At 42.4% G+C, this 26973-nt stretch overlaps 1 protein-coding gene across 1 annotated transcript; it reads right to left on the reverse strand.

Moving 5' to 3' along the window:
* Positions 1–737: 737 nt before the first annotated feature.
* Positions 738–24504, reverse strand: CNN3 (calponin 3). Its single transcript, XM_066555746.1, has 7 exons — positions 24325–24504; positions 5675–5796; positions 5168–5234; positions 3840–3977; positions 3270–3386; positions 2399–2545; positions 738–1846 (listed from the first exon to the last, which is right to left on the reverse strand). Exons 1-7 carry the CDS (start codon positions 24379–24381, stop codon positions 1499–1501), a joined length of 996 nt encoding a protein of 331 aa, XP_066411843.1. The 5' UTR covers positions 24382–24504; the 3' UTR covers positions 738–1498.
* Between the last annotated feature and the right edge of the window lie 2469 nt (positions 24505–26973).

The raw sequence follows: 26973 nt of genomic DNA on the forward strand, positions 1-26973 counted from the left end.
TCCAATCTTGAGGAAAAAATCCTTCATAAATCCAGAACTTGCAAATGTAAAACATTTAATATGTGAAGGTAGTACATTTAAGCTGCAGTGAACACTTTTAAGATAACCTTGAATTATTTTACAGAAGGTAGAAACTGCAACATTGGCCCCCATTGACACATGCTCTTTTTCCTCCTTTTAAAAGGTGCAGGTAAATTAGTGTAGTTTCTCTGCATTCCATGCTGAGGAAGAAAGCATCCTCCATTTAGGAATAAAGCTCTGCTATCAGTAACTGAGTGCCTGGGATTGCAGGTACTCAGCAGGCACAGGCTGTGTGTGTCTTTACATAATCTAAAGCAACAGTGTTTTGCATTCTCCAAGTGATGGCATTAAGGCAACAGGCTGAAGCAGAGGCAACAATAAATATGTGTGATCCTCGTTTGCCTTGAGAAAACGGCAGGGATTTAGTGAACAGCTAAGGAGCTCTGCTCATAACCTCAGAGTCATGAAGAGGGGAAGTGAACCCAGCTGGGAAGGACCTACATTCCTCTCCTATTAAGTCAGTGACACTCATTCCTGAGAGATTTTTACAAGATAGCTAGATTAAATCCAATGGGAAAAAATGGACCCAAACTGCAACAGAATGGAGTTCTACATTACCCTTAAAATAGGCAAAGGTGATGCTTATCTGGGAATAATTCTTATGACATCTAATCTTTAGGACTGGTAGCATAACAAATGAGACAAGATCCTCTACGTACCTTTAAGAAAAAAATATTTATTTATAAAAATACAATGGGATCAGTTTCAGAAGTGTGGCAATAAATACAGTTCAAGGAAGAAAAAAGCATTTCTACATGGATATATTATGGCACAATAAAAGGCAAATGCACCATTAATCATGGAACTTCTGTTGGCTCAAGACTTTGTACAAGCTCCCTTTTTAGTAAGACAACTATTTCTAAGTTTGGTCAGTGTTGATAATGGAATGAATACACAATCACAAATGCACACTTATGTCTAATGCAGGACTTAACATTAGCAAACAATACCTTAAAAACATAGCAATGATATTAAATCACTAATGAGATATCTTAAATTTAATTGGCAAAGACCACATGTAACTTTAAGCATGAGATTCTTTTATCTCCTCCGGAGAAAAGCTGTAAATATGTAAAATGAAGGCTTAACTTGGTATGTAAAAACCTGCTTAAGTAGAGATTGTGAGAATGCATAGCTCCTTACGAAACAACCTGGCTGTATGAGAGCACTCCCCCTTTCACAGTATTCCTTTTACTTCATATGCAGTTATTGTTTATGCTGTAGACTACAACTGTTACAGCACTAAAGGCAACTAGACAGGGAAAGGGCAGAGAAAGGAGAAAGGAATGTATGTAAGGCAGTATTTCTTTAGGTACATTAAGCGTAGTGTGTAGGAAAGACGGGTAACAATTCCACAAGGCTAGTTTCGTTCTTACTGAATAAAATAATCAACTAATACTGAACTTTTGATGCAAAGCTAGTAATCAATGCCCTGGTCACTGTACTGGCCATGGTAATCTCTTTGATAGTCATCTTGGTACTCCCCGTGGTAATCATCCGGGTACTCTGCCTGGTAATCGCTATCGCTGATTTCTGACCCGTTCGTCCCCGTTCCTTGGCTGCCGTTGTGAATGACAGGTTCTGTGGGAGCAGCACAGTACTTGGGGTCGTACACTTGCCGTCCAAGCCCATAGACACTCATTCCCTTCTGTGAAGCTACTTTGTTGGTACCCATTTGTAACGAAATAGTTGAGTTATCCACAGGCTGTAATATGTGCTTCTGATCATAGATGTCTCTCCTGGTACCTGGGGCCAGCATACCAGCCTAATAAAACAGGATTGTAGAGATTCAGTAAGAAGGTCAAGAGCTGTGATTACTAGATACATGATTTCACTAGTATGCCTCACTGAAAGTGCTGAAAAGTAGGAACTGAAATATAACAAAACACAGTGAAGTAACATCCGTTCACTAGTAGGTGAGTCACAGAAAAAAGGCCTTGCAGAAAGGTCCAGTTTATGGTCCTCTTTGGAAAGAATACACTAAGCATTCTGACTAAGGTAGTGCCAGTAAGCAATTTCTTTTTTGCCTCTGTCTAGTTAATACTTATAATGAAGTTACTGTTTTCTCCTGGTATAACACTGCCAGCAGGAAATTCTAGAAGCACTGGGATGTTTTTATGCCTTAAGACACTCAGCACAGAACACACTGGTTAAGATAAGAGATTCAAGGCCCTCAAGTACTGCATGAAGAGCACAGCTGAACTGTACCCACTCACTGCTGCCTGTTAGACTCTGCTACTGGGCACACTCCAGGCTGTCCTGTCCCACTGGGCTGAGAGCTGTGTCCCTCCTGCACATCACACACAGTCCTGCTTACCTGACTGGCTCCTTTGTTAGTGCCCATCTGTAGGCTAATCGTTGTCTGGTCAAATGGCTTATCAGTTTGCATTTTTGGGTCATAGAGGTGTCTTCTAGTTCCATAAGCAGTCATGCCTGCCTGACTGGCACACTTGTTGGTGCCCATCTTTATTGGGGGAGGGAAGAAGTGGACAGAAGAAATTATTTTTATTTGTACATTAAGCATAGTCTAAGGAAAAAAACACGGTTGGTAACTGTGATGGCTGACAAAAAAAAGGTTCATGTTTTCCTCATGTAGTTTGACCACTACCTGTAATATATTACCCTTTCTCTTTTCAAGTTTCAAAGGGAAAAATAAAGGCAACTGTCATCCTAAGGCCCAAGTGCATTGCAATTAGAGTGGAAGTATGCCTCAAAATGTAAAAAGTACCTTTTACCTTTGACAGTAATGATTCATTTATACTGCCACAATTTTTCTACCACAGGAATTTTAAGATTTTACTTTGGCTTTTATGATTACTAAGGAAAGAGGAGAGAAAAAACAAGTTTCTACCATACAAAGAACTTTTTAACTATCCAAAGACTCCTACTTTAAAAACCACCTTAAAAGACAGAGATGATGCTGCTAATATTAGCTGTTCTTTTCCTCCTTATCACTCTTACAGCAGATTTAAAACAAACAAACCAACCTTCCAGGCAGTGACTTGATCTTATAAAGCCAATCAACTGCTTACAAGAATTAAAACCTCATTCCTCTTTCCACGATAAGAATATATTGTTATTCTGCACCTGGTTTTGCATAAACAATGTCCCAGTTAATCAAAGCAAGAAAGTTGTTCTCGAATGTAACAAATTACTCAAATTACTGCAAACTTGAATTTCATACTTACCTGCAGGCCAATTACACTTTGACCAGCTTTTAGTTTTCCTGCATCAAAACTTCGTGCTTGTTTCTCTGCATATTTCACACCGATATCAATTGTAGTATGAAAACCTTTAGTTTTTGCCTATTTTGGGAGAGGGAAAATAGAATATTCAGTGTTTGAAGTGTATTTTCTGTCTCCAGTCTCTAAGCCTGTGCTGCCACGAGCAGGTCTGTCTCCATGAGACTGTGTCAGGGTTGAGAGAAGGTACCAGTTCCCCACACCATTTGAAGGCAGCTCTCCAAAGCTACCCGAGTCAGAAGGACATTCTGCAGGGATTAGTGCTCTCCTGTGAGCCTGCCCTGTTCTGTGTATGCACATGGAAGCAGTCAGGAACCCCCACTCTGAACTCTAAGCCCTCCCTGGGGCATGTGGGAGCACACAGCTCTCTGCAGTGCAACCTCTGCACTTCAGACTCTCAGTACTGTCTGTCCTCTCCTGACAGGCTGGATGCTGTTTTCTGTATTTACATGGGTTGTAGGCTGCATCTGAACTGGCATGTGGATTTGGGCCAACTCCAGAGGTATAAATACTTACCAGACCTGCCAGTGCCACTAGAGTAGTCTGTACTTGAGTCATATTTCCATTCTCAAAAAGATCATTTGCTTCAAAAATGTCATGTGGCTTCATACCGTAGACTTGGATGGCCTTGATAAAATTCCCAATGTTCTCCAGCTAAATAGAAACATAAAAGCCAGCTTTCTACAGTGTTTCAGATCAGAAATTAAGTAATTTTAAAGCCTTCTGGTGTTGGTTGGTTTGTTGTTTGGTTGTTTTACTCAAGTTCTTTGCCTCGTGCAAACTGGACTAAATAGTTGGCATGGTTAAGAGTGACTGGCGAGAAGTTTTTGTTAGTTTTAACACTGATTTCAGAAATCAGACTATGAGGTCATCCAGCCTGGCATCCCTCCATCAGTGAGTACCATATACTTTGTTAGAGTGGGCTTTGGTAAGACTTGTCTCAACTGTCTGTCCCTTCCAAGAGAAATTCTAATCTAAAACCTGCTTCAAAATTAGAAAATCTGACATAGTATCCATGCTATTTGACTTTGGCAACTGATAATTTTGAATAAAATAAAACTGTAACTATATGGATGGGATCCTTGTATGGACTGAAGGCATTATCTTGCTCACCTCCTGGGACAAATAAGCCTTGGGGTTTATTAGCACTTTTTAGCACTATTTGCTGTAGAAATTGGAAAGTAATGCAGAACACAAAAGTGAATGAAGGACTGAATCTCTTCTTTCCTTCTGAAGTCTTAAGAGGTATTAAAACTTTAAAAACAAAAATCCTCACCCTTATTTAGAAGTGTTCAATGCTAAGAAAACAAGGAGGCTGACATAACAGTATTAAGCTAGACTCAGCAAAAGCAAAGGCAGTAACTCTAGGCAGCAACCCTTCTAATGCTTGTTCCAGACACCTTCTCAGGCGGATGCTTCATACAGAGATGTCTAGGTACAGGCAGGCTGTTGACCTAATACCTTGCAGCACTGCCTGGATGGAAAACTCAGTTGTGATTCTATAAAAAGAAAACTTTTTTTTTTTTAACTGGGCAAAGGCCTTGCTATAGGGCTTTAGATTGTTCTTCCATCTGACACTTCCCTGAACAGCTAAAGCACTGCTGTTAAATACAGGTACTCAACTGCCACTGATGAACCACCTCAGCTGTAGCTGCCTTCTGTTAATAAACACTGTTCACGTCTGCAGCATCCTCAAGTCTTGGATATGTATCATATGTAAACTTGGTGCTACTAAGATTTAAGATGTACCACTTTCACAGCAAATTTGTTAATAGAGAACAAAAGTACTGTTTGGGGTTCAGGGGGTTAAAGGTGTAGTTCTGAGGTTGTTTTGTTTGTTTTACCTGGTGCCAATTTAGTTTTGATTGATTAATTTTCTTCACTGATCCTGGCTGCAGCTTATTTATAAGCCTGGGGAGGTGAAAAAGAGGGAAATGCTTAAACAATAAATCTCATCCTTATACCATTGCGCAGGCATTATATAATACTTTCACTCATTCTTTATTAGTTGCATCAAAATGGTTAATTTCTTGGTTCATACAGTGGACTAGCTCAGTTCTCAGGTCTCACAAGTCTAACAGACTGTAAGTATTTTTGTGTGCCATTTGATTACTATAGAAATGAGCTATGCCATTAAATTTAGAAACACTTAGAAATCTTGGCTGAAATATAAAGGAGATTCAAGTGTTCATTTTTTCCAACAGTTTCCAAGAAATTTTCTCCCACCCTACAGTCAGATATCTTTGACTGTAATTGTTGACATCTTTTCAAGGGGAATCTTCAGAAAGTCCCTTCTTAGTTCCTTTAAAGTAGAAAACTCCTAAAAATAAGGTTATTTAATAAATGCTTACTCGCATAAAATTATGCCATCTTTTAATCCCAGCTGGAAGTTTGCACCAATACTCAGCCCTGTCACCTCTTCTATCCAGTTACGCAGGTCCTCTTCTATCTGGGGGTCGTATTTCAGGGCAATCTGTAACACAAGCAGTCATAAAGTTACTTCAGGAGAGAAATCTCCAACTCTTCCCCACCCCAACTCCATGTATGCTATAGCTGTCATCCAGTAATTTTATTGCTGGATTTTTAATCTGTATTTTATACATCAGAGTACAGATGTAAGTACTTTATCCCTTCAACTAGAATTTTCATGGCTTTACTAAAGGTCTGTTTGGAAAAAGCACTTTTAAGCATGTTGCAGTTTTTCTTTGAGTCAGAATCCCTGGAGCTCCTGAAAAGTCTTTTGACAGCTACAGAGGAATGATTTTTGAAAAAATACAGGAGTCAAGTTATACTTTGGCAGGAAGTAAGGAAGGGAAGTAGTATATTCTGAATTGCCATGCCATCAGTACTACTGCTCACATGGTAAATTTCTACATAAGAAATTTTAATACAATAGATTTGAAGTTATTCAGCTGAAGATTATAGTGGGTTTGCTTTTATAGCTAGTTTATGATTAATGGAGATGACCTAGTAAGTTTTTTCCTTGTTGCTACAACATTGAGTTATCTCGCTGGGGATTCTGGGGGCTGTGTCTGTGTCTTGGTTTATCGTTAACCTTTAGTATCCCTGCTATTTCTTTTCTCTTTGACCTTCCCGGAAGACTCTTCTGGAATAAACTGATCTCATATTTTAATTGCAAAGGAAGAAAACCTGCAATAATCTTTGAAGTTTAAGGCTTCAAGAAGAGGCTTAGAACTGTTAGAAAGATGACTTAAAAATTAATTTTCCAGATGTTCAGACTTCCCTACTCTGTAAGTTTATGCTTCAATCACTAGAAATCAATCCATGTGAAAGAAATACTTCCAAGCAGTGAACTTCAACACCACCAGCTGTCAACAGCATCCGTGTTCTTTCACTCTGCCCTTTGTTCCCCACCCCTGAATGCACCACAAAGCAGCTCCAACTTCCTTCAGGCTAAACCTGTCACCTTTGCAATCCTTTTCAATATTGGCAAGTTGGACAAAATAGATTCTATCCCTGAAATCATCCCTACATTTTCTGCAAACAAAGTAAGTTATCTGAGCACAAGATTGTGTGGGATAAATAACCTGCAGTGGTGCAGAGGCTGGCAGCACTTCCACCTTCATTAGCTGTCCTGCATGGGTCGGTGAGCAGGGTGGGAAGTGAGGGAGCCACTGTGAGAAACCTGACAGACAAGCACAGAATGTACCTGCAGCATTTCTAATGTGCAGAAAGTCAGCTCAGCTACACCAGTTGCTTACAAACAAGAAACTCATGGACAGCCATTCACATTAGATCAAAATGTACATCTGAGACTTTTTACGTATAGTTTTAAGACTTCAGCCAAGAAAGGCCAGCTATTAGCAGCTATATTTATACTGAAGGAGATTATAATTCCAACATATCTGAATGACTTGGATAGAGGCAATTGCTACATTTTGGCTAGCATTAATAATCCCTGGCTCCAAACTGACCAAACTACAATTTACAGTACTCTGTTCCCCCTTTTTCTTCTAAGGGGAATGGAAAATTCTTGTATCTCTGGCTTTACTTCAAAACCTTGTCTGAGTAATACTTATTTTCCTTAGACTATTTGTAATAGTAGTGCAATGTGCCTTAGTTACAGATCAGGATAATGGACTAACCCATTCCTACATTCAGATCTTGACTAAGGTGTAAAATTCTGTGCAGCGTTCTGTACAAGACGACAAGGAAAATATCACGACTTTATTTTTTAATCACACCTTCTGGATATTAGCTAAGATTAGAAGCAGGCTAGAAAAGCTAACTGAAGATCACAGCTTCAAAGGACATGGCTGTGGTCTCGTCTCATGGGTGGCAGGCAGTCCCCCTTGCAATCCCTTAAGTTTAGCACAGCAGCAGCACAACCACATTCATTTCCAGTGATGGTTAACAATAGCAAGGAATGGGTAACACCTTGAAAATGGTGTATGAAGAGGTCAACTGCCATCTTTCTCCTTTCTAACCTGGTGATTAGCTTACAAATGACTTTTCATGGATATTTTTATTTCCTGTGGAAGCAAAGCTTATGTGATCACATCCTTAATTTGTCTCCTCAATAACATCTGGCAGAACCCAACTAGCTCGCTCAACATGATAGAAAAGAAGCAGTCTTGGACAGAATTGAACCAGTTACATGTTGTGTGGAAATAAATATATGTGCAAGGGAGAAGGATACCAAAACATCTTCCCCAAAAGACTGAATTGTAGCATCGTACTCTTCTTGCACATTAGAGAACCTGTTAAAATCTTGCAAAAGTGACCTCACCCACAAAACCTTAAGTTATGTGTACAGGCAAGAGAGTGTATAATTTATTTCTGTACCCCAATTCAAGTGAAGGAACAGGTTTATAGAAAGGCCAGAACTTTCTATTCTGATGCTCCAGTTAGAAGACAGCAGATAATTTGGGCTGGTTGTTCGTATGCTGACAGCTCATACTATGATAAAATCACCATTCCAGCATCCATGTGGGTACAAAGCAGGGCTTGAGCTGATGTCCCCCACAAATCTTTAGTTACAGACATAATGAACATTGTGCTTTCTGAAAATTTAAGCAGTTTCAGTGTAGCTTAAAGACAGTGTTAGCAATCCTGCAGTTGAAATCATCTGGAATAGAACTGGACTTGTGTTTCTACCACTTAACTTATTTTTAAACTCTGGCAAAAAAAAAAAAAAAAGAAAGAAAGTTTGTGATCATACCACCAAGAGACATAGTTTAATCTTTTCCCTCCCAATATTAAAAAGAAAAAGTAAATATGGAAGCCAGTAAGAGCGAGAACCCTAAAGACTTCTGCAAGTGTGGCTATCTTAATCTTTCTCGGCAGGCAAAGAAGAAAATGTCAGAAATTTTTGTCATTTAATAGTAAGTGCATTCCATATGGAAGATTACAACTGAACTGAATATGAAATTGCGGACCCCACTGCTTGGGGACCTTAGAAGTAATCAGGTAGAATTTTATCACTTCTGAAGGATATTTACTTTATGTTGAAGTACTTTACCATGTTTCAAATCTTGAGCTTTTAAAGAGGTTTTAAATTGTCTTGGGGTATCACTACAGTGGTTATCTAGAGACAGGAAGTAAAAAACACTTATACACATGAGGAGAGTTCTTATTGCTACTAAAAGCATTATTTTTGTTCTGATTTTTGAGCTGGTGGGAAACTAAGATACAAAAAGTAAAACATGCTAATTTCTCTGCAAATTATATTCAATCTACCTAAAAACCTAGAGATGTGGAATCTTTCAAATAAGGCTTTAAACATGTGAGAAGAAGGGATTAAACAGGGAGAGTGACAGGTCAGATACTACCAGAAATAAGGCATTATGCTTATTCTGAATTCTTAGCTCTTCTATTCCCAGTGGCACAACCAGAGGTTATGTAACGCTCTTACTGAATATTTCATATTTTCCACATGTGGATATCAGAGATGTTCCAGTTTTCCTTTGATTGCTATCTATGAGGTGAAGCCAGAGGCTTTGATATGAATGTAAAAAAATTATGTCTTTCTCCATTACTACCAATCAAAAATATGCCAACATTTGATCCTTTATAATACTGAACCTTCAAGGAAGATACTTAAATCTTCAAGTCTACAGCAAAAGAAAATACTGTCTCTATGGAAGATGAAAGCTGTAGCCAAGCAGCTTCATTCCAAATATCATCAGTGCCACAAAAAAACCCTACAGTTCCAGAATACTGTAAAAATGATTCAATTGTAGCAATGGATATAAGATTTTGCAGAAGTTTAATATAAGATAGCAGGAAGCCAACTGTTCATTTCTTTCTTCTGACAAATGTCAAAAGATACATAAAGTTGTTGATGTTGCTCTTTCTGTTGATGCTTCAGAGATATAGGTTTAATAGAAATATCTTTGAAAGGAAACTAATGTTTATAGAAGTGGTCAAAATTATGGGTGATCCAAGGTGGTGGCAGGAAAAGGCTGGGTGTTACCTGCCTATGACAAACTGATCCACATGTGTTTGTGCCAATGTATGCTTCAGGCTGGAATCCTTGCGTTGAATTTGATTCCTCTGGCAACTTCACACCTGATCCTCACAACTAGTTCTGTTCAGGTAGGACTTTCCTCTTTGGGAGATCTTAGAGTGTAAAAACCCTCCCTGCGTGTGCAGTACAGCTACAGTAACAATCATCACTGTTTTTATCAAGCTCATGAATTCCTGGAAGCTAGCAAAGTTCTGCTGGCCAACTTTAATGATCTGTGTCCCTTGAAGTTACTCAGTGTGCCTGTAGCATGTTTAGTTTGAGTGATGATGTTAAGCAGTACTTCACACCATAACTGGTATCATATGGACTTTGAGCTGTCCTTTTATGCTAATCTTTTCCAGTTTACACAGTACACACTGTACACTGAGGGCTCCATGTATGCCAGACCTCCAGTTTGAGTTCAGCTGGCTGCACTGCTGCTGCTCTGGAAAATTACTGTAACAGCATCTCAAGGAAGAGCTTAAGCACACTGCACTACTTTTTACACTGGGACTAGCAAACACAAATCTTACTAAGCTAAAAAGCAGGTATAAAAGATAATAAAACTTTTGAAGTTAAACATCATGTCATAACAGCTTGCACTTCTTAGTTCTGATGAAATTTCTGATTAAAGCTGCAGGCTTCCTGCCCTCCCCAGCAGGAGTCAAAGGTTTCATGTGCAGCACACTAAATTTAAAGTACTAGTAACCTTTTGAAAAAACTGCTCTCTAGTCATAAGTTTCAACCAAAAAAGCATGTGCTTGTCAAAGTACATCAACAACTCTTATTATAGGAACTGTGTTTGTCAACAAAACTTAAGATGTATATACATATAAAACTGCAGCAAAGTAGGTTGTACATTTTGGTTTTCCAAGGTAAATAAAGTACAGGGCCATGTACAGCAAGAGAAATAACCAGGACTTGACTCCAAGATAAGGTAGCATAGGAAGAGGTTACCTATATGCTTTTTCACCAAATTGGACAGAAAAATAGATAGAGCCCTAAGGTGTGGATTTTAATGTTCTTTATAGGGAGAAATTTGGTATGGCCCATATTCTTGCTTAAAGTGACACAAAATTAGTAACTTTTCAATTAAAAAACAAGATTGAGCAGAGAAAGCTTACTGAATTTTTAGTAAGTATAGGAGCACATTCATCTTGTACAGAATTTAATCCATGTTTAGCCAGGGGTTTTAATACTAATTTTACTTTTACACATCTAGACAATAAACTACTGAAAGCAAATATAAACAACAAATTAGAAACTCCAGGTTTTAAGACCTAAGCCTGTACAGTTTCAATTTTAAGTAGCAATTTGTTCCTGTATCAACTTTTCAATCTTTATTAATTCAGAACTGTCTGAGTGAAATTGAATTGCTGTGGTTTCAGTGTTGCCTTTGCAAACATCCTTTGCATTGGAATAAGCACTACCTTCAGCAGTGATTTGTCCTGCTGAGGCCAAAAATACCAATGCTGATACCTCTTTTTCATTTGCTTGGCACTAGTTTGTGATGAAATATTTTTCCTCCCCCTTTTCAGGGCTTATGATGGCATGGGGAAAGATGAAAGCAAAATTCTCTCCTGGTATCAAGGCAGAAGAAGCTCTTGACAGCCCTTACTGCTCAGAAGTGGGAGTCAGGCAGACCACAGCCAGTCCCAAATTGTTATCCAGAATTCCTGTTCATCACCTGCTGTTCTAGAACACACTTTTGAATCACCTATCTAAAATTTACACAGATAAATACCTGGGAGAAGAAAAGTGTTAAGAGCTTAGTGGCTATGTGAATAATCAAGACAAAGGCACAAAGAGTAAATTCTTCCCATTAGAGGGACAAGGATTTAAAAAAAAAATTATACAAGCAAGCTAGAACTTTCTGGTTAAAATTCTATGGTGTAAACAGATTACATATCTAATCATCAGCTTCAGAGGTGACAGAATGGCAAGGACAATCACTGATTATTTAGTCATAGTGTAAATAAAGAGCAGCACACTCTGTAAGTTGAGACAGGGAACCCAAGACTGGAAAAATATAAAATTTTTGATTTTACTGAAAGTGGGTAAGAAGATGAAGTGACAGGGTACCAAGGTGATCAAGGGAAGCTTGCTTGCTATTTGCAAACTTGCTATTTGAAGTTCCAACCCAATGAGCACTCATCATAAGGACAAATTAAAATTTCCTGTTAATTTCATGCATGTTGACCTGGATTGCATGCAAAACCAAATGTCATAGGAGGCATATTTGTGCCCAAGAACCCCATATGTAACAGGAATGTGACAATGCAGATGAAAACCAAAGAGGAAAGTACTTCAAAAACTCAAAGCCACCACTCACTATGCCCTGGTATTTGAAGATGCATTTTTTTCTGTCTTTATGGACTGTTGTTCAGAAAGGCAGAGAACACTGCATTAACATTACCACTGAAAGATCTCACTACATCCCAAAATGCTACTTAGCACAAAAATTTTACAGCTGTATCCATTTTGCTTAATATTCAACCTTTTTTTTTTAATGTGTAGCGTAACTGATACCCTGCCAACACTTCACTGTTTTCTCTGTAAATCAAAATTTAGGCTACAATCTTAAAAAAAGAGATGGATGAGCATTAATCCAAAATTCCTGGCACTCTTCCCATAGGCACCAGTTTAAACTCTGTGAAGTGAGAACAAACCATGCCTCAAAGTTTCCAAGTCATCTTACAAGTACAGATACCTGCAGTCATGCATGGTGCTTGTTGCCAGATCAGCTGGCTGGAAGAACTGAGTGTTCTACTCCCTGGCTGTCCAGTAGGATTTTATGACATTTTGCAATTTTTTTTTTTGCATTTTTGCAATGCTACCATCTCTTCCCCCAGAGTGCACCAAGAACTCAAAGGCCTGCCCTTGGACTGAATGCTGCTTCCCTCTCGTACCCAGCAGCTACTGCAACACCCTCACTTCTTCTAACATGTTCTCAGCTTTTCTTGCACTTTTTGCTCTCATCATGTTTTGCCAAAATCACAATTTTCTGGCTTGTAACTCCAATTCTCCTTAGCCATCAGCTTCCACTGTGAACTGTAGCACCTTCTGGTCATGCCACCATACCTTATACTTCTTGGTATCCAGTTCCTTTTCTCTGTTTATTTAGTCTGTATATTGCTGAACTGTTTATATTCCTTCAGAGAACATGGTTCCAGTAGTATCCACTATCTATTATTTTAAACCACTGCTTATTTTTGCTTCAAAAATCCACTGGGATATGAAATTTGTTCTCAGCTAAGACACAGCTGCTCCAACCCAATGGAGAAAAGCCTGTTAGTCCTTGATGGGAAGGGAATTCTCCTTGCTTTGAAACCCAGCCCCAGCATGACTGATATGACACAGCAAATCTGGACAGGCTCTGACATCATGAGCAGTAATGTCTCCTGAGACAACACACTGAGTGCTGCATGGAAAATCCTGGTAACCTGACAGACCTCAGTGATGCCTAGTTAATATTCTTTTGTGGGGGAAAGGAAAATACCATAGAGAACAATCTGGTGCATAAACGGAAAAAAAAATCCAAAGCATCTGAAAACAATTTCATTTTTCCAGTAGTAACTCAGGAAGCATCTCTTGGGACTATTACTGCAACTCTGGTGGAAAAGTAGTTCTCAAAGGCTAGAAGGAGCCTGCAAACATAAACAGTAACATCAATGATCACTCAGTCTTTCTCAGAACACTTTTCTAATCTATTGCTACTACAGAAGCCCAAGAAATTGGACATTCTTTTAAGTTTATCCCCTTTTCTCCCCAACAGAATGGCTTTCAAATATGTAATTTTACAAGCAAACTGTATTCTGAGTCGGTAGCCCTTCCCCAAGGCCCAACTTTGTTGACAAGTCTTTCAAATTTTCCTCCCAAATAGGACTGCAGAGTCTGATTATTTCATTCTGTCTCCACACCTTTTTTCTTCTCTGCAAATCCTCTTCACTTACCCAAACCAGAGTAATTATGTTCTACAGCAGGAAGCAGGTAACTGGTAACTCAAACATACCTCCCAGCAAAGTTGTCTAAAGAAAGCTAAGTCTGTCACTTCGAGTGTTGCTATAAAAGTTACACAAAATGCACATTCCTTCTGCCTCTCCAGCAAAGAGGCAGTCCATGCTGCATTTTCTCAGCACTTTTTCCAAAGGCAAACCTCCAGACTCTCCTCTCACCGCTCTAATTTGCCCCCACCCAGTGAGCTCAGGTACTCGATTCCTCACTGCCAGCTGTGATGCCCGGCACAGCTGTGACAGGGACACGCACAAATGACAGGGCAGCTGCTGAGGTAACAGCATTTCCCAGTGAATTGGGCTCAGGGCTTCCCTCCAACCCACTGACAGCGCTTGGTTCCCTGTCAGCCTGCACCCATTTAACTCCTTCAACTCATATGAGCTGAACAGGCTCACTGTGGTGTCTGTGATAGGTATTCGTAAAGAAAACACTGATTTCTCTCATTCTTACCATCCTTGTACATAGTAATTCAATCTGGCTTTTATTTTTGTAATTTAGGTGAAAGACGTTTCTTGAGAACTTCTTTAGCTGCTTCCAGCTACTAAGAGCTGCCTAGATTTATCTTTCATAAAGGTAATACATCCAAGTCTTTCAATTCACACATAGCATGTTTTTCTGGTTGAGATAATTCTCCCCACTGCTATAGTATTAGCAGAAGCACAAGTAGTGCAGATTTCACACCCTAAGGTTTAGAAGACCTTGCCTATCAACAGCTTCATATTCTTGTTTTGCTTTACCGCCAATAAAAATATTACAAGAATGAACTTGGCAAAAAGAATGAAAGACAACGATAATCTGCTGCTCTGGCTCTTTACCTCACCCCCTCCTGGGTATATCTCTGACCAATTAAGGTTCAGTAGGTGATGCACAAGGTTGATTATAATCCAGGAAACATTCAAAAATATTTTGGATTTAGCCACCCAGACAAGTTGTGCTTTAACCACACAAAAAGTGTTATAACAATATATTTTTTAAAGGGTAATGACCATAAACACGTTAGAAAATGTTTCTTTAATTTTCTAATAATATACATCTTAAGAAGAATTTCTAAGAAAAGTAAGACAAAGTGAAAAAAATTATGATTACATGAACTTGTAGCCCAACCTTTTATTTAATGTAGGTTTAGTAATGTACAAATCAAGCCATAAGCCTGTTACGCTGGAGTTTATGAGTAAAGAAGAAAGTACAAGCGAGAAAGCAGAAAAGACAGTCAAACTCCAAAGTAACAGACTCTGATTCAATACCCTGTAGAAACTTTTAAAGCACTGTTTTTCAGCAATTTAACACAAGCAGAAAGAGCAGCTGGCATCGCTGGGGGTGGGTAGGAGATGCACATACACACTGCATCCCAAACTCAGAATGCCACAAGGCAAATTGTGGTGTCACACGCTCCTGATTCGAGAGTAGGTTTGAAATACCCACCCAGAAGAATGTGAGGGCAAGGTTGTGCTGCAAATGACTGTGAGAGGTCTCAGTCCTCAATGATTTAAGGTTCCATTATTGTTCTGCAGAACAAAATGCTCAGGTGCACTGATTGAACTTTAACTTTGTTTGTTATATTTTGCTCCAATTCTGTTTCATCCATTCAAAGACCCGTGCTTTATTGCTGATATTTAATCTCACAATCGTTGTTTACTCTTTTAATAAAACCAGCTAGGTTCTTTCAAATAGAAGTAGATTTCCATATCAAAGACATTTTCATACCACCATTTATAAATGACAAAGGCTGTCATCAAGACAGAACATAGTAAAAAGGCATTAGTCTTAATGTTCTTCAAAAATTACTTGTACTTTTTATTTGTATAGGACATGATTAACAGAACAATGTCAGCAAGGTAGGGGAACAGCTTCTTGCAAAATTAAGCAAAGAGCATTTAGTCTTAGAACACCAGATACGTGCCTGAACTACACATGCTTCACTGACCTAACACAGTATTGACTTGCAATTATGATATATAATGGAACGTCTAATTGATCCCCCACGGTGTTATGAAGTGAACCAAGGCAGTGGCAGCTCAGGCTGGTCACACAGTGGGAATCTCAACAGGAGCTGCAGTACAGGTCCTGCTCCAGCACATCCTTCTGCTTGCTGTGTACTGGCCTGAGCTCTGACTTGTGTTCTGCCCATGCTCAACACAGAAGGGAAATACTCTGCTGGGGTCCATGTCAGCAGCAAGGCAGGAGTTGCTTTTCACCATGAACGTTTAACTATAACCAAATCCCTTCCAAAATGCATGTGGATTTGAAGCCTTACCTTTTCCTGTGAAGGCTTCTAGTATACAGCCAACTGATTAGGGACAACAGAAAAATACTTTTAAATTAAATTATTCTTATTCAAGCAAAACCAGGGATACTGAGATAATGCTGCCTATAAATAAGAGACTATATTGCTTTCCTGCAGATATTTCCACTGCCACAATGGCAGAGCTTTCTTAGCAGGAAAGCAAAGTATGGTTTTTGCAATAGTAATGTCCTGTTTTATCCTTAGGAAGAGCCATGGTAAAAACATGCAAATAGGGCAAGATTTGTTTAGAATCCATCTATAATTCAGACAGCTGGGATTTTCAGTAGATCAGATTCCATCTTCATGCAAGCATTTCAGAATAGCAAGAAAGTGCAGAAATATTTAGGCAAATAATTGGCGTTCAGGTCCTGTGTGTATGCCCAAGCCACATACCGATTCACTTCTCTGTACCCCTTAAGGATTACTCGGTAACCAAAAGGTTGTCTAATGAAAGGCCTGACTAAATAACATCCTCAAGAAAAATCCTGTGTTGACCCCAGAATAGAGAGTTGAGTCTTGGAAGGGAAGCAGCACAGGCACGGAATGGTTGAAGTCTGGTTTCCTTGAGTGTCAGTGACCAGGGTAAGCTCAGGCTCCCAAGGCTGGCAGCCTGCTTGGCCCAGCTGCTGGGACAGTTGGGGACAGTCCAAGCAGGGCACTGGAACGTGGCTGTGCTGTGACAGCAGCACTTCATCCTCGCTCAGTGGCCTTCCCTTGCTGCCAGCTCCTCCAGGGGCACCACGCCTGCCAGCCTTTGCCAGCTCCACATCCAGAACGGCATCGCTTTGGGTAAGAGACACTTTTGTACAACTCTCTACAACCGAAGTTTAATTATGTTTCCCCTCTAAGTATCTACTAAAATCTGCACTGGTTTGAGGAGGGGTGGAAAAAGAAGGGGAGGAGGGGGGTGAGTGTGGGCGGAAGGAGGGAAGGGTTATTGCAGCTTTAAAAAAAAAGTCCCAAACATAGAACCACCCACCTGAAGAAAAGTCAAAACTGTTTTTGAGAAAATCACTGTCATTCAACCCCACTAAATAGAAACAATGACATAAGTTACTGTGAGGCATTACTGCAGAACCAAATGTATTTACTCAAAAGAAAGTATTTGCTGCTGAACACAGCTATACAAGCTAACAGTTGTTTAGAATCAGATACTTACAAAAAGCATTTTTAAGCAAGAGTCCCTCTTAAAGAAAAAAAGAAGGATTTTCACATGATCTCACTTAGAAAAAATCTGTTTCAAATTGCCCTACGTGTCCTGGCCTGGAGCCCATTTTTACTGAAGGCCTTTCCTGTACAGTTCCATAGGGGATGGGAATCTCTACAAAGTTTGCCTTAAAAGGACGTATCAGATGCCCAGTGTATACCGTGCTATGCAGCTACAGGAGCTGACAATTCTGAGTACAAAGAAGTTTCTATCCTTTATTCACCAAGGCAAATTATAAACTATTTGCAGGCAAGAAAAAGCATCCAAATTAATGTTCTGTCAAAAAAAGACAAGGTGGGACAAAAATCAGTGATGTGCTGCTGTCTCACAAGAATGTGTGCATCCATCCATCTATCTTGTATGGGTATTGACTCAGCAACAGGACTAATAAGTATTTTTCTCCAAATTTTAAACTAAGTCTAACTCTGAAACCACACAAAGAGCACATTCATTTGTAAATTTTAAACAAGCAAGCACTGCTGTAATGCAAATCATAGTTTTTTATTTTCTGAGGCTGCTAATCCCATTTAATTGTCACAACTGTCAAGCTCTATTTACTTTCTTCAGAAGTGTTCTAGTCATAGGAGGTACACTGTGAGCTTGCATTCAAAGGATACAAAATACTTATCTCATATCCTTAAAAATTAACCATGTTTTATGGTTTTTAAAGTTTTATGATTTTCTAACACCAGTGTAAGATTTCCTGAAAGTTTATTAATTCACCATAAACCAGGTCACATCTTATACGTGGACAGAAAATGCTTTAAATCTGGAAGTGAAGACCCAGGGTGCTCACTAAGGTTAAACACACCAGAAGTTTCAGCAAACACCCTCACTGTTCATTTACTGGTGCCCGTGCAGCACTGGCAGTTTTGTGTGTGCTGACCCCACACAGGAGCAGACCCCTGGAGGGCTCCTCAATGCTCATGTTCATGAGGCAGCAGTAGCTAATCTTGGCTGTGCTGTGCCATTCATCACCTTCCTCCTAGAAAGAAGAGTGCAAGATGAGAGGCAGAGCTGGAACTGGCACCCCTCAGCCAGGGCTTAGCAGGGGCAGTGACACCTGCCTGCAGCTCAGCACGGCCCGCGCTGCTCCCACCCCAGGCCTGAGGGGCCCCAAAGACAAGAGCCAGCCTGGCAATCAAGTGTCAGGGTTTACTGGGCATTGAAACCACTGGGGCAGAGGCAGCTAGCTCCTGTGGCAGTGCTGCACAGCAGCCACTGCCAGATGTCCCTGGGGCAGCTCCTTCCACGCATCTGTCTGACCTACCCAGGGGCTGTGACACCGGGGACAGGGCACATCTACCAGGTGGGGCTGTGCAAGGGCTCCCGAAGGTGAGTCTCGTTGTTTGTGGGCTCAGCAAGTGTCCAGAACAGGAATGGGTGCTAACATCCAAGCTGCTGGCAAGAGAAGCGTTGCCATGGCAAATCACTTGCTTCTCCTCAAGGTAAGAGATGTATCCTCGCTATGAACTGTCAATGCAATGCTACCAAGGTTCCATCCCCATCAGTCTGTACCTCTCAGTAGGGTTACTTCTTACTGCTGTAGTGTTAACACTTCTCCTGAAGTAGCCACAGAACTGCATACCCATACTTGATCATGCCTAACAGAATGGACTTGTCCTGAGATTGTAACAGTGGAAGTGGTAAATGGATTAGACACATGAAGATAGACACACTGAGATAGAGAGTAAAGGATGAATCTTAACACTGTAGTTAAGATTCTCCACTGCTGGATTACCTTCCTCATTTAATAACAACAAAAAAATCTAATTAATCTGTATTAATACCAATTCTCAGTGAGTATGAGAACTCTTCACACACAGAACCTAACACTAGGAGAATACAAATTAATAGGTTACTACAGCTTAATAAAGCCAGTGATTCACTGGGCTCCGTTAAAAAAAAAATCCTTTGCAAAATTCCCAGCAAGAGGCTACAGTCACGTTTCAGCATTGAGATGGCAAACACATTCTCAAAAGCACAGGAGCCCCTGCCCAGCAAAAAAATCAATTCCAGTGATTTGGAAGTGCAGGGCAGCAGGGCCACCTTCTAGCAAGTGCTATTGAATACAATTAAGTGACATTTAATCCTGTCAGTCAAAGTGAATCTAAGCATCAGAAACAAGGAACCAGCAGAGAAATTGTAAACAAATTGGAGAATTCTCATAAATTGGTTGCAGATACATTTAAAAAATCCACCTTAAAACTAAGTGACAAAATGGATGGTTTTCTTTTTTATATCACCAATGTGTTTTTAGTGATGCATGTTTATTGTGCCAAACATCAATTGATTGTAAGTTTTGCTATGGAATTATTCCGTTGTCATATTTATGTTTCAGGGACAGTTTTGCTATGGACTTAATTATCAAAACTGTACCATTAAATACAAAGTCAAGAAGTTCACTTGAACTGCAGATCTGTTACCAATGCCTGGATCCAGCTCGAAGAAATTCAAAGTTCTTTGAAAAAAATACAAAATTTGGACACAAAGAGAAAAGTTTTAGTGCTTTCCACAGTGAAACTGATATTTAGCTAGGAAATGTAAACGTCAAGAGCCATGATCAACTATCAGAAACCATGAATTAACTGAAGCAAACTAAAGTTTATTGCTTGCTCCTATAAATTCTTCTGCTATTTCCCCTGAAAATCCCTTTTCAGTATACATTTCTATGACAATATTTCTAAGAGCACCAAAATATTAGATTTTTTTATTAATTCCCCATGCAACAAAATGAAGATTTGTGTAATGCAAATGGTCATGCAGGCTGATTTTATTTTAAACTAAACACCTGAATTTAATTCAAAACTTGAAAATTAAAAATATTACTTCTTTAAAAGTTACACAGATAATAGAGAAAAAGAATAAAGAGGAATAGGAATGCAGAAATCTTATACTGTCATTGATGATGACAGAAAAATTCTCCTCTGCTCTTAAAGCCTGTTTTCACTGCCTTTATCCAGTACAGTCTCAATTTTTATTGTATAATTTCAGACAACATTGATAGAAATGCACTTTTACCAGTGGCAAACATTCTTACCTAGGGTTCACAAAATTCAGTGAGCAAACCTAAAGGTTTGTTAAAGGAAAATAGTCCAGAGGAAACAGAATGGTAAAGCAAATATATGGTAGGAAGAGTTGTATTTTAAGAATGGAAAAGGGTATTATTTCTGTTTTGAAAGGAGGGCCTAACAGTTCAACCACAGACAGCCAAAACTTATCTCACTATTAAATCACTAATTAAAAAATCTGAAAGATAATGATTTTAATCTAGCTCCCAGATAAAAATATTTCTTTAAAAAAAGAGTAATTTCTGGACTAAGCAATTAAATCTGTTTATTTGGCCTGTAGCAGGTAAAATAGATGACAAGAATTTTCTCCTCAGCCGTTTCAAGATGAACACAATAATCATACCTAGGACTGGTTTGCATTATTCACCACAGACTTCAATTCTTTTTCATTAATCTGTAATTGCCCTCAAGAAGGAAAGCAGGAAACACTACTGCCCTCCTGCACACTTGCAAAACAGGGAGATATTTTGTTTACAGGCTTCATTTGTCTAACAGCCTCCACTTTATAAAGTTTGTTTCCCTTCCTGTTCCATTTTGCTAGGGCTTGACCTTTCAGGGTGGCAGCTGCAGGGCTGGGATAACACCACAGTTACTCTGCTGCCTCTAAAAAGTGTGGAAAATGGTACTGGCCAGTGAAAGCCTCCTGCCACAGGGATGGCTCAGAGGGAAAGTCAGGGACATGCAACAGCCAAATGCTATGCAAAATTTAACTCCCCACACAAACCATACTCCTGCACACCCTCACTTTCTTATGAAGATGAAACTGGCACCGTATCAAACGTAAGAGGAGGGGGAAGATAAATGCCTGTCTAATACAAATAACACTTCCATGGGAAGGGTGGAGCCACTAGGAAGCAGCTGAATGGACTGGAACCTCTCCTCCTGCTGCCCAATATTCCTGTTTGCTCCACACCTTCTGCAGCAAGACAATGGAGCATAAATCAGAGACAAACATAAAATCGAGTTTGCAGCTCTATCTAATTGCATCACCCTCTCATGGTATGTCAACCTCACGTACTGCAGAAACTCCCCCATTGCTCAAGAAGAAAATTATTTCTTGCCTGCAGAAGAAACCATCCATTTCAATCATTTTAAAGGGCTCCCCACTGAATATTTGTTTTGGATCAATTATCTTCTGTGATCTCAAGTAAACAGGGAATCGGCTTCAAAGGGATTACACTAGTTTGACTACCTACACATTTCTCATGCAGACAAGTTTCCTTACAGCTGGGAACCAGTACACAAACTCCATGCTTTCTCTGCAGGAATGAGGAAAAGAGATCCTTAACAGACACCAGACACCATATTTGTGTGAACTAAGGTAAGGAGCAAAACAAGAGAAGGGTGGGGCCTCAAAGCAACAAAAAAAAAAAAAAAACCCAAAAACCCCCAAAACAAAGAAAAAAACCAAAACCAAATACAACCCGCCCCAAACTAGAAGTAAATTTTAAGCTTAGAGACTGAATCCTGACCTCAATCAAATGCTTAAAAAGCATCAGGGCACGTTATATTAATCTATTTAAATACTATGGCAAACAAAAGGTCTCTCTGAACACTGATACAATGTCAAATGAGCAAATAAAGAACAAAAACCAAAACCAAGGGATTTTTTTATCCAGCACAGCTGGACCCTTGGGCAGCATAGCTATGAAGCTGTCCATTTACTGCAGAAAAACACTGCTTGGAGATCAGCACCGAAAATTTCAAACAAGGGTATTTAACAGTAACTATCTTTCAAGCAGGGAGGTGCTACAGCTACTTACAAACATTACCCCAACAGCACATTAAAAAACCCATAACATAATAGTCTGCACAAAGGCCAGTGTTTTAGAAAGTGTGATTAAAACTGGCAGCAGAAACTGATTCTCCAAGAGTTGGAATTCCTCAAATGCTAATTCTTCAAACCTTCATGAGACAGAAAAAATCTGGGAAAAGGAATTTTTGATCTTTCCAGAGATATTATCTGCTGGTCCTCTGGAATTATACAGATGAACAGACACACATCTAACCCACAATCCCATGCAAGACACTAGATTGGAGGTACACGATATACCTGTATATAATACGATTGCTTTGAAATTTGATCTCTTCCAATGAGAACAACATTCTGAAAGCTCCAAGCTACACCTCTTCTGGCGATTTTGTTGTTGATTGGAGGCTCTTTTTGTTTGCTTGGGTTTTTTTGAAAGGGGATGAGTTAATCTGCCTTTGGTGCACTTGAATCGTTTTCTATGACACTGCTGCACCGACAGAAACAAACAAGTAAACTGGAGCTGCCCCAAAACATCCACCCCTCTGCTATACATGCATTGAAGGCAGAGAATGAGAGCAAAACAAAGCTCAGGAAGATGAAGTAGAAGGCCCTTTGCATAAAGGTGTGAATTACACCAGTTTCAAATCCTCTGCTAATGCACAGGCTTGGAACAGTTCTTCAGGAGGCCCTAAGGAAGCTGATGGCAATGAGAAACTGAAAGAAAGAACAAAGAACTTCTTCACATCTTGTCCCCATTAAGGGATCGCTGTTAAACCTACATCACTTCGTCAATTATCTTTAAAGTAGAAGAGTTTCTACTTCCTTCCTAATTCACATGCAATAGTACACAACACGTTTTAGTCTTTTTTTAGGTTTGGGTTGTTTGTTGGGGTTTTTTTCAGTGTGTAATGGTGTAGATAAATCACTAAGTTTAGATGCTGGAAGCAACCACTCTGGAAGACATTTGGTTACATGATGTCATCAAACTTTGCAGCAGAACCCACAACCATCCTGAGAAAGCCAATAAAGAAAAAAAACAAAGCAAAATGTTTTTTGTAAAGCATAAATTACAATGTTTAAAGCAACTACTTTTCTCCCTGCTCTCCTTTCTAGTCAGCTACAAGTCAAACAGGATCTGGGGATCTGCTGAAGCCCGAAACCAGACATGCGTGTGAAACAACCGGTTATTAAAGACCACGTTTAGGTTTCAAGCCTGTGAATAAAGACACTGAGCACCAACTTATCCCCGCTTGTTTAGCGGTGTAATTTTTATTGCAAAGGTTTTCCTTCTTATTAGGTGATTGTTCGCTGCAAGGTAGCAGCCAGTCTAACAGGACAACGCGAGACACCTTTTGTTCCTAAGAGAAAAACCTCAGCAAAGCCGCGCACAACCGGCGCCCGCCGCTCCGGCCGCGGGGCCCGGCTGCTGTCAGCGCTGCCTTTCGGGCCGCTCTCAAGCGGAGCCCGCCGGTGTCTCGGCGCGGCTGCCCCGCTGGCGGGGCTCCCCGCGGGGCGCGGGTCCCGCCCGCAGCCGCAGCCGCGCCGCCTTTGTGCGCCCCCGCGGGCGGGGCGGGCCGGGCCGGGCCGGGGCGGGGCGGGCGGACAATGCGCGTCTGTGCGGGCCCGGCGCCGATTGGCCGCGCGCCGCCCGTGCCCATGATGTCATGCGGATGGAATGCGCCGCGCGGGGGGCCGCGACCCGCGCAGCGCCCGCGCATCGCCCGCGCAGCGCCCCGCTCGGCGGGCCCGACGGCGCCGTGCCCGGCTCTGCCCGCCGGGGCTCGCCCGCCCGCCGCGCCGCTTCGCCGGCTCTGGGACGGCTGTGGGCCCCAGCGCCGCGCCCCGCCCGATCCCGGCGGGCGGAGAAGGCACGAGCGTAATGTCCCGTGCCAGGGCTGCCGGCACGGGCAGGTGCAGCCCGGGCCACGCTGCGAATCGCGGCTCCGCACACGGGCCCGCCCGGCGCTGACAGCTCTTCGGTGCCCGCAAGTTTTCCGAGCGGTGCCGCGAAGGGCAGCGCTGTCCCGGGCCGGCGGCGGGCGCATCCTTGCGCGCCTCCACCGCGCGGGGCGGGCGGGACCCGCCGGCAGCCGGAGGCAGCGGAGCCCCGCGTCGTGCAGCGCTTCGTCCCGTCCCGTCCCGTCCCGTCCCGCCCCGCCGTCCCGGTGCAGACAAAGCCCGGCGAGCCCCGCGCCGCCCGTACCTTGTTCTTGACCTCGGCGGAGAGCCCGTAGGAGGGCCCCTTGTTGAAGTGGGTCATGTCGGCGGGCTCCCGCGCTCTGGGGGCGCTGATCGCAGGCGCTGGCGGCTCCGGGCTGAGACGAGAGTCCGCCCGCGGCCGCGGAAAGTTCTAGTCCCTCCCCTCCGGCCGGAGCCACAGTGCGCCAATCGGGGCGCAGGGCCGGGGCAGCCCCCCCCGACGGGCCGGGGAGGGGGCGCGGGGCCGCGGGGAGGGGCACTCGCCCCGCCCGGGCCCGCCCCGCAGCCGCCGCCGGGCGCCGCCCGGGGGTCCGGACGGGGCGGGGAGCGCGGCGGAGCGGGGGGACGTCAGCGGGAAGGAATCCGCCGCCACCGAGGGCTGCCGCCGCCGCGGATTGCTACGGCCCGCGGCGGCCCCGGGGAAGGGGAGGGGATCTCGGCGAGGGACCGGCGGCCGCGGCCCGGCGCTGCCCGGCTGCTGACGGGGGCCTCCCGCCCTGCAGCGAAGTGCCGCACGCGGTGGGCAGCCCCCGCCGCACCGGGATGACGGCACTGAGCGACGGGAAGGCGGGAGCACGGCGGTGGCTCTGCCTGCCTTCGGGGCGATGCTTGCCCGTCGGCCTTTCCCGGGCGGAGCGGGACCGGCCGCCGGAGAGGAGGGCTCGGAAAGCCCAGGCATAGTGGGATCGACCGCGGGCAGGGCTGGATGCTGGGGAAACCCTCGGCCGCTCATGCAAACCGCTCTCTTGCGCTGTGCCGCGGCTGAGCTACTTGTGAAATTCCTTTAAAAGTTATAGTATGCGAAACTTGGAACAACTCTGGGAGACTGAGCAGGAGGGAGGAAAGAGGCGCGCAATTGTCGCAGTGAGATGTAGCAGGAGGACGGGCTCATGCTCGTCTCGATCTCTGCTCCTCTGCACCTCCATGTGCTCCTGGGCGCGGGTCCCGCGGGAGGCAGCACCTCCGGAGTTGGTACGGGTCACCCCCTTCCTTCCTTCCCTGCGGCGTTCAGGCACTCAAGGACAGCGCTGCGCTGTGTTAGTGGCCGCCGGGAGCCGTGGGAGTCCCGTCCCTCTGTGGAAAGCACAGGGCACACACGAGGTTTGCGTGCTGGGCATACCAGCGGGATTACACCGGATCCAGCCCGTTCCTGGGAGCCAGCGGTGGACCGCGGCTGGCATCGGCACTGAAGCCACTCTGGAAAGCGAGTACACAGTGAACACATGGTCCATTGAGGGAAGTCCTGACCCGAAAATACAGCACTGTTTCCTTCAGTGTTAGAGTAACACTAGGCACGCAAAGTAACCTTTCAAATACGGTTAAATTTTAACAGATTTGAAAATAAAAATCATAAGACGATCCACTGGTAGGACTGGTTGTATAAGACACAGCAGGCTATCACGCTGGAGCTGTGGCCCACTTAGCCACCCACTTGGTATCCCACGGAGAGAATAGGTCTGTGCCTCGATTTCATAGGAAAATATCAGGACTGAGTGGTCTTAACTCTGGCTGAAGCCAACGGGGCTCTTTCAAAAGACTTGTGACGGGGCTGTAACAGTCCTGAGGAACTGGCAGGGCAGCCCACAGGTTGTTTTGTACTGTGGTGCTGTGGATCAGCTCAGCTCAAACCGCTTCTCCACTGCGCTGCCTCTAAGGAAAACAGCCAGGGCTGTTCCTAATTAAAGGAAGCAGAACTGCCTAAAGAACCCACTGGGAAAAGGAAACTGTGCAAGAGAAGCAGGAAACTGAAGAATGGGGTGAGGGAATGGCAGTTCACATAAACATCATGAAAGTTCATTAGTTTTTAGACATTCATGTTGGGATAAACTCATCTTTCATAGCCTCAGAGAACATGTGATTTAGGGCTAGATTCAACATCCTCCCAAGTCCTTGGAAATGTTTCCATTGACTTAAATGATGTTGGATCAGGACACTTTGTTAATGCTCTCAATCATTTTTGCTGCAATACACAGTGGCTTGGGAAGTTTGAGACATTTACAGTTGGTATGATTTCCTCAGCTCCCTAAATTATATGTTTCCTCAATTTTCGAATAAAATGGACCTGATTAGTAGCAGACAAAAATATGGCCTACCATTTTCTTGCTGTACAATTAGGTTTAAGTTATCCTCAAACAAATCCTGTAGTTTGTGGGGGTTTTACCTCATCTGAGCAGGGCACAAATACAATTTGTTGGGTTTTTCTGTTGATACTGAATATCTGATTAGAAAATAACCAATGTTTTGGGGTGATGACTGCCATTTATTCTGTGGCCAGGAATATGCCCAGACCCTGAGGGAAGAGGTTGTACAAGAAATATTTGAGTGTAGTTAAAATCACATTCTGTTTTGCATCACTCTGACAACACAAAGCAAATTTAAGCCTGTCAATGCACTACAAAGCAGCTGGAGCATACTGGGCAAGCTGGCTCATTATGGGTAAATCTCTTATCTTTGTCCTATTTTTCCACATTTCTTATTACTAAGGCTGTTTGTATGGAAAGAGGATTTGTAGAAGAATTATTCCCCACCTGAAATCATGATCCTCTTTGTGACATTGTAATAACTTCTTCAGCCACCACACGTAATATCATAAACATGCACTGATGACTTCAGTTGGAAACTAAAGAAAAAGAGCTCTGAAGAGACTAAGTCT

The sequence above is a fragment of the Molothrus aeneus genome, chromosome 9, assembly GCF_037042795.1.
Source record: "Molothrus aeneus isolate 106 chromosome 9, BPBGC_Maene_1.0, whole genome shotgun sequence".
NCBI lineage: Eukaryota > Metazoa > Chordata > Aves > Passeriformes > Icteridae > Molothrus > Molothrus aeneus.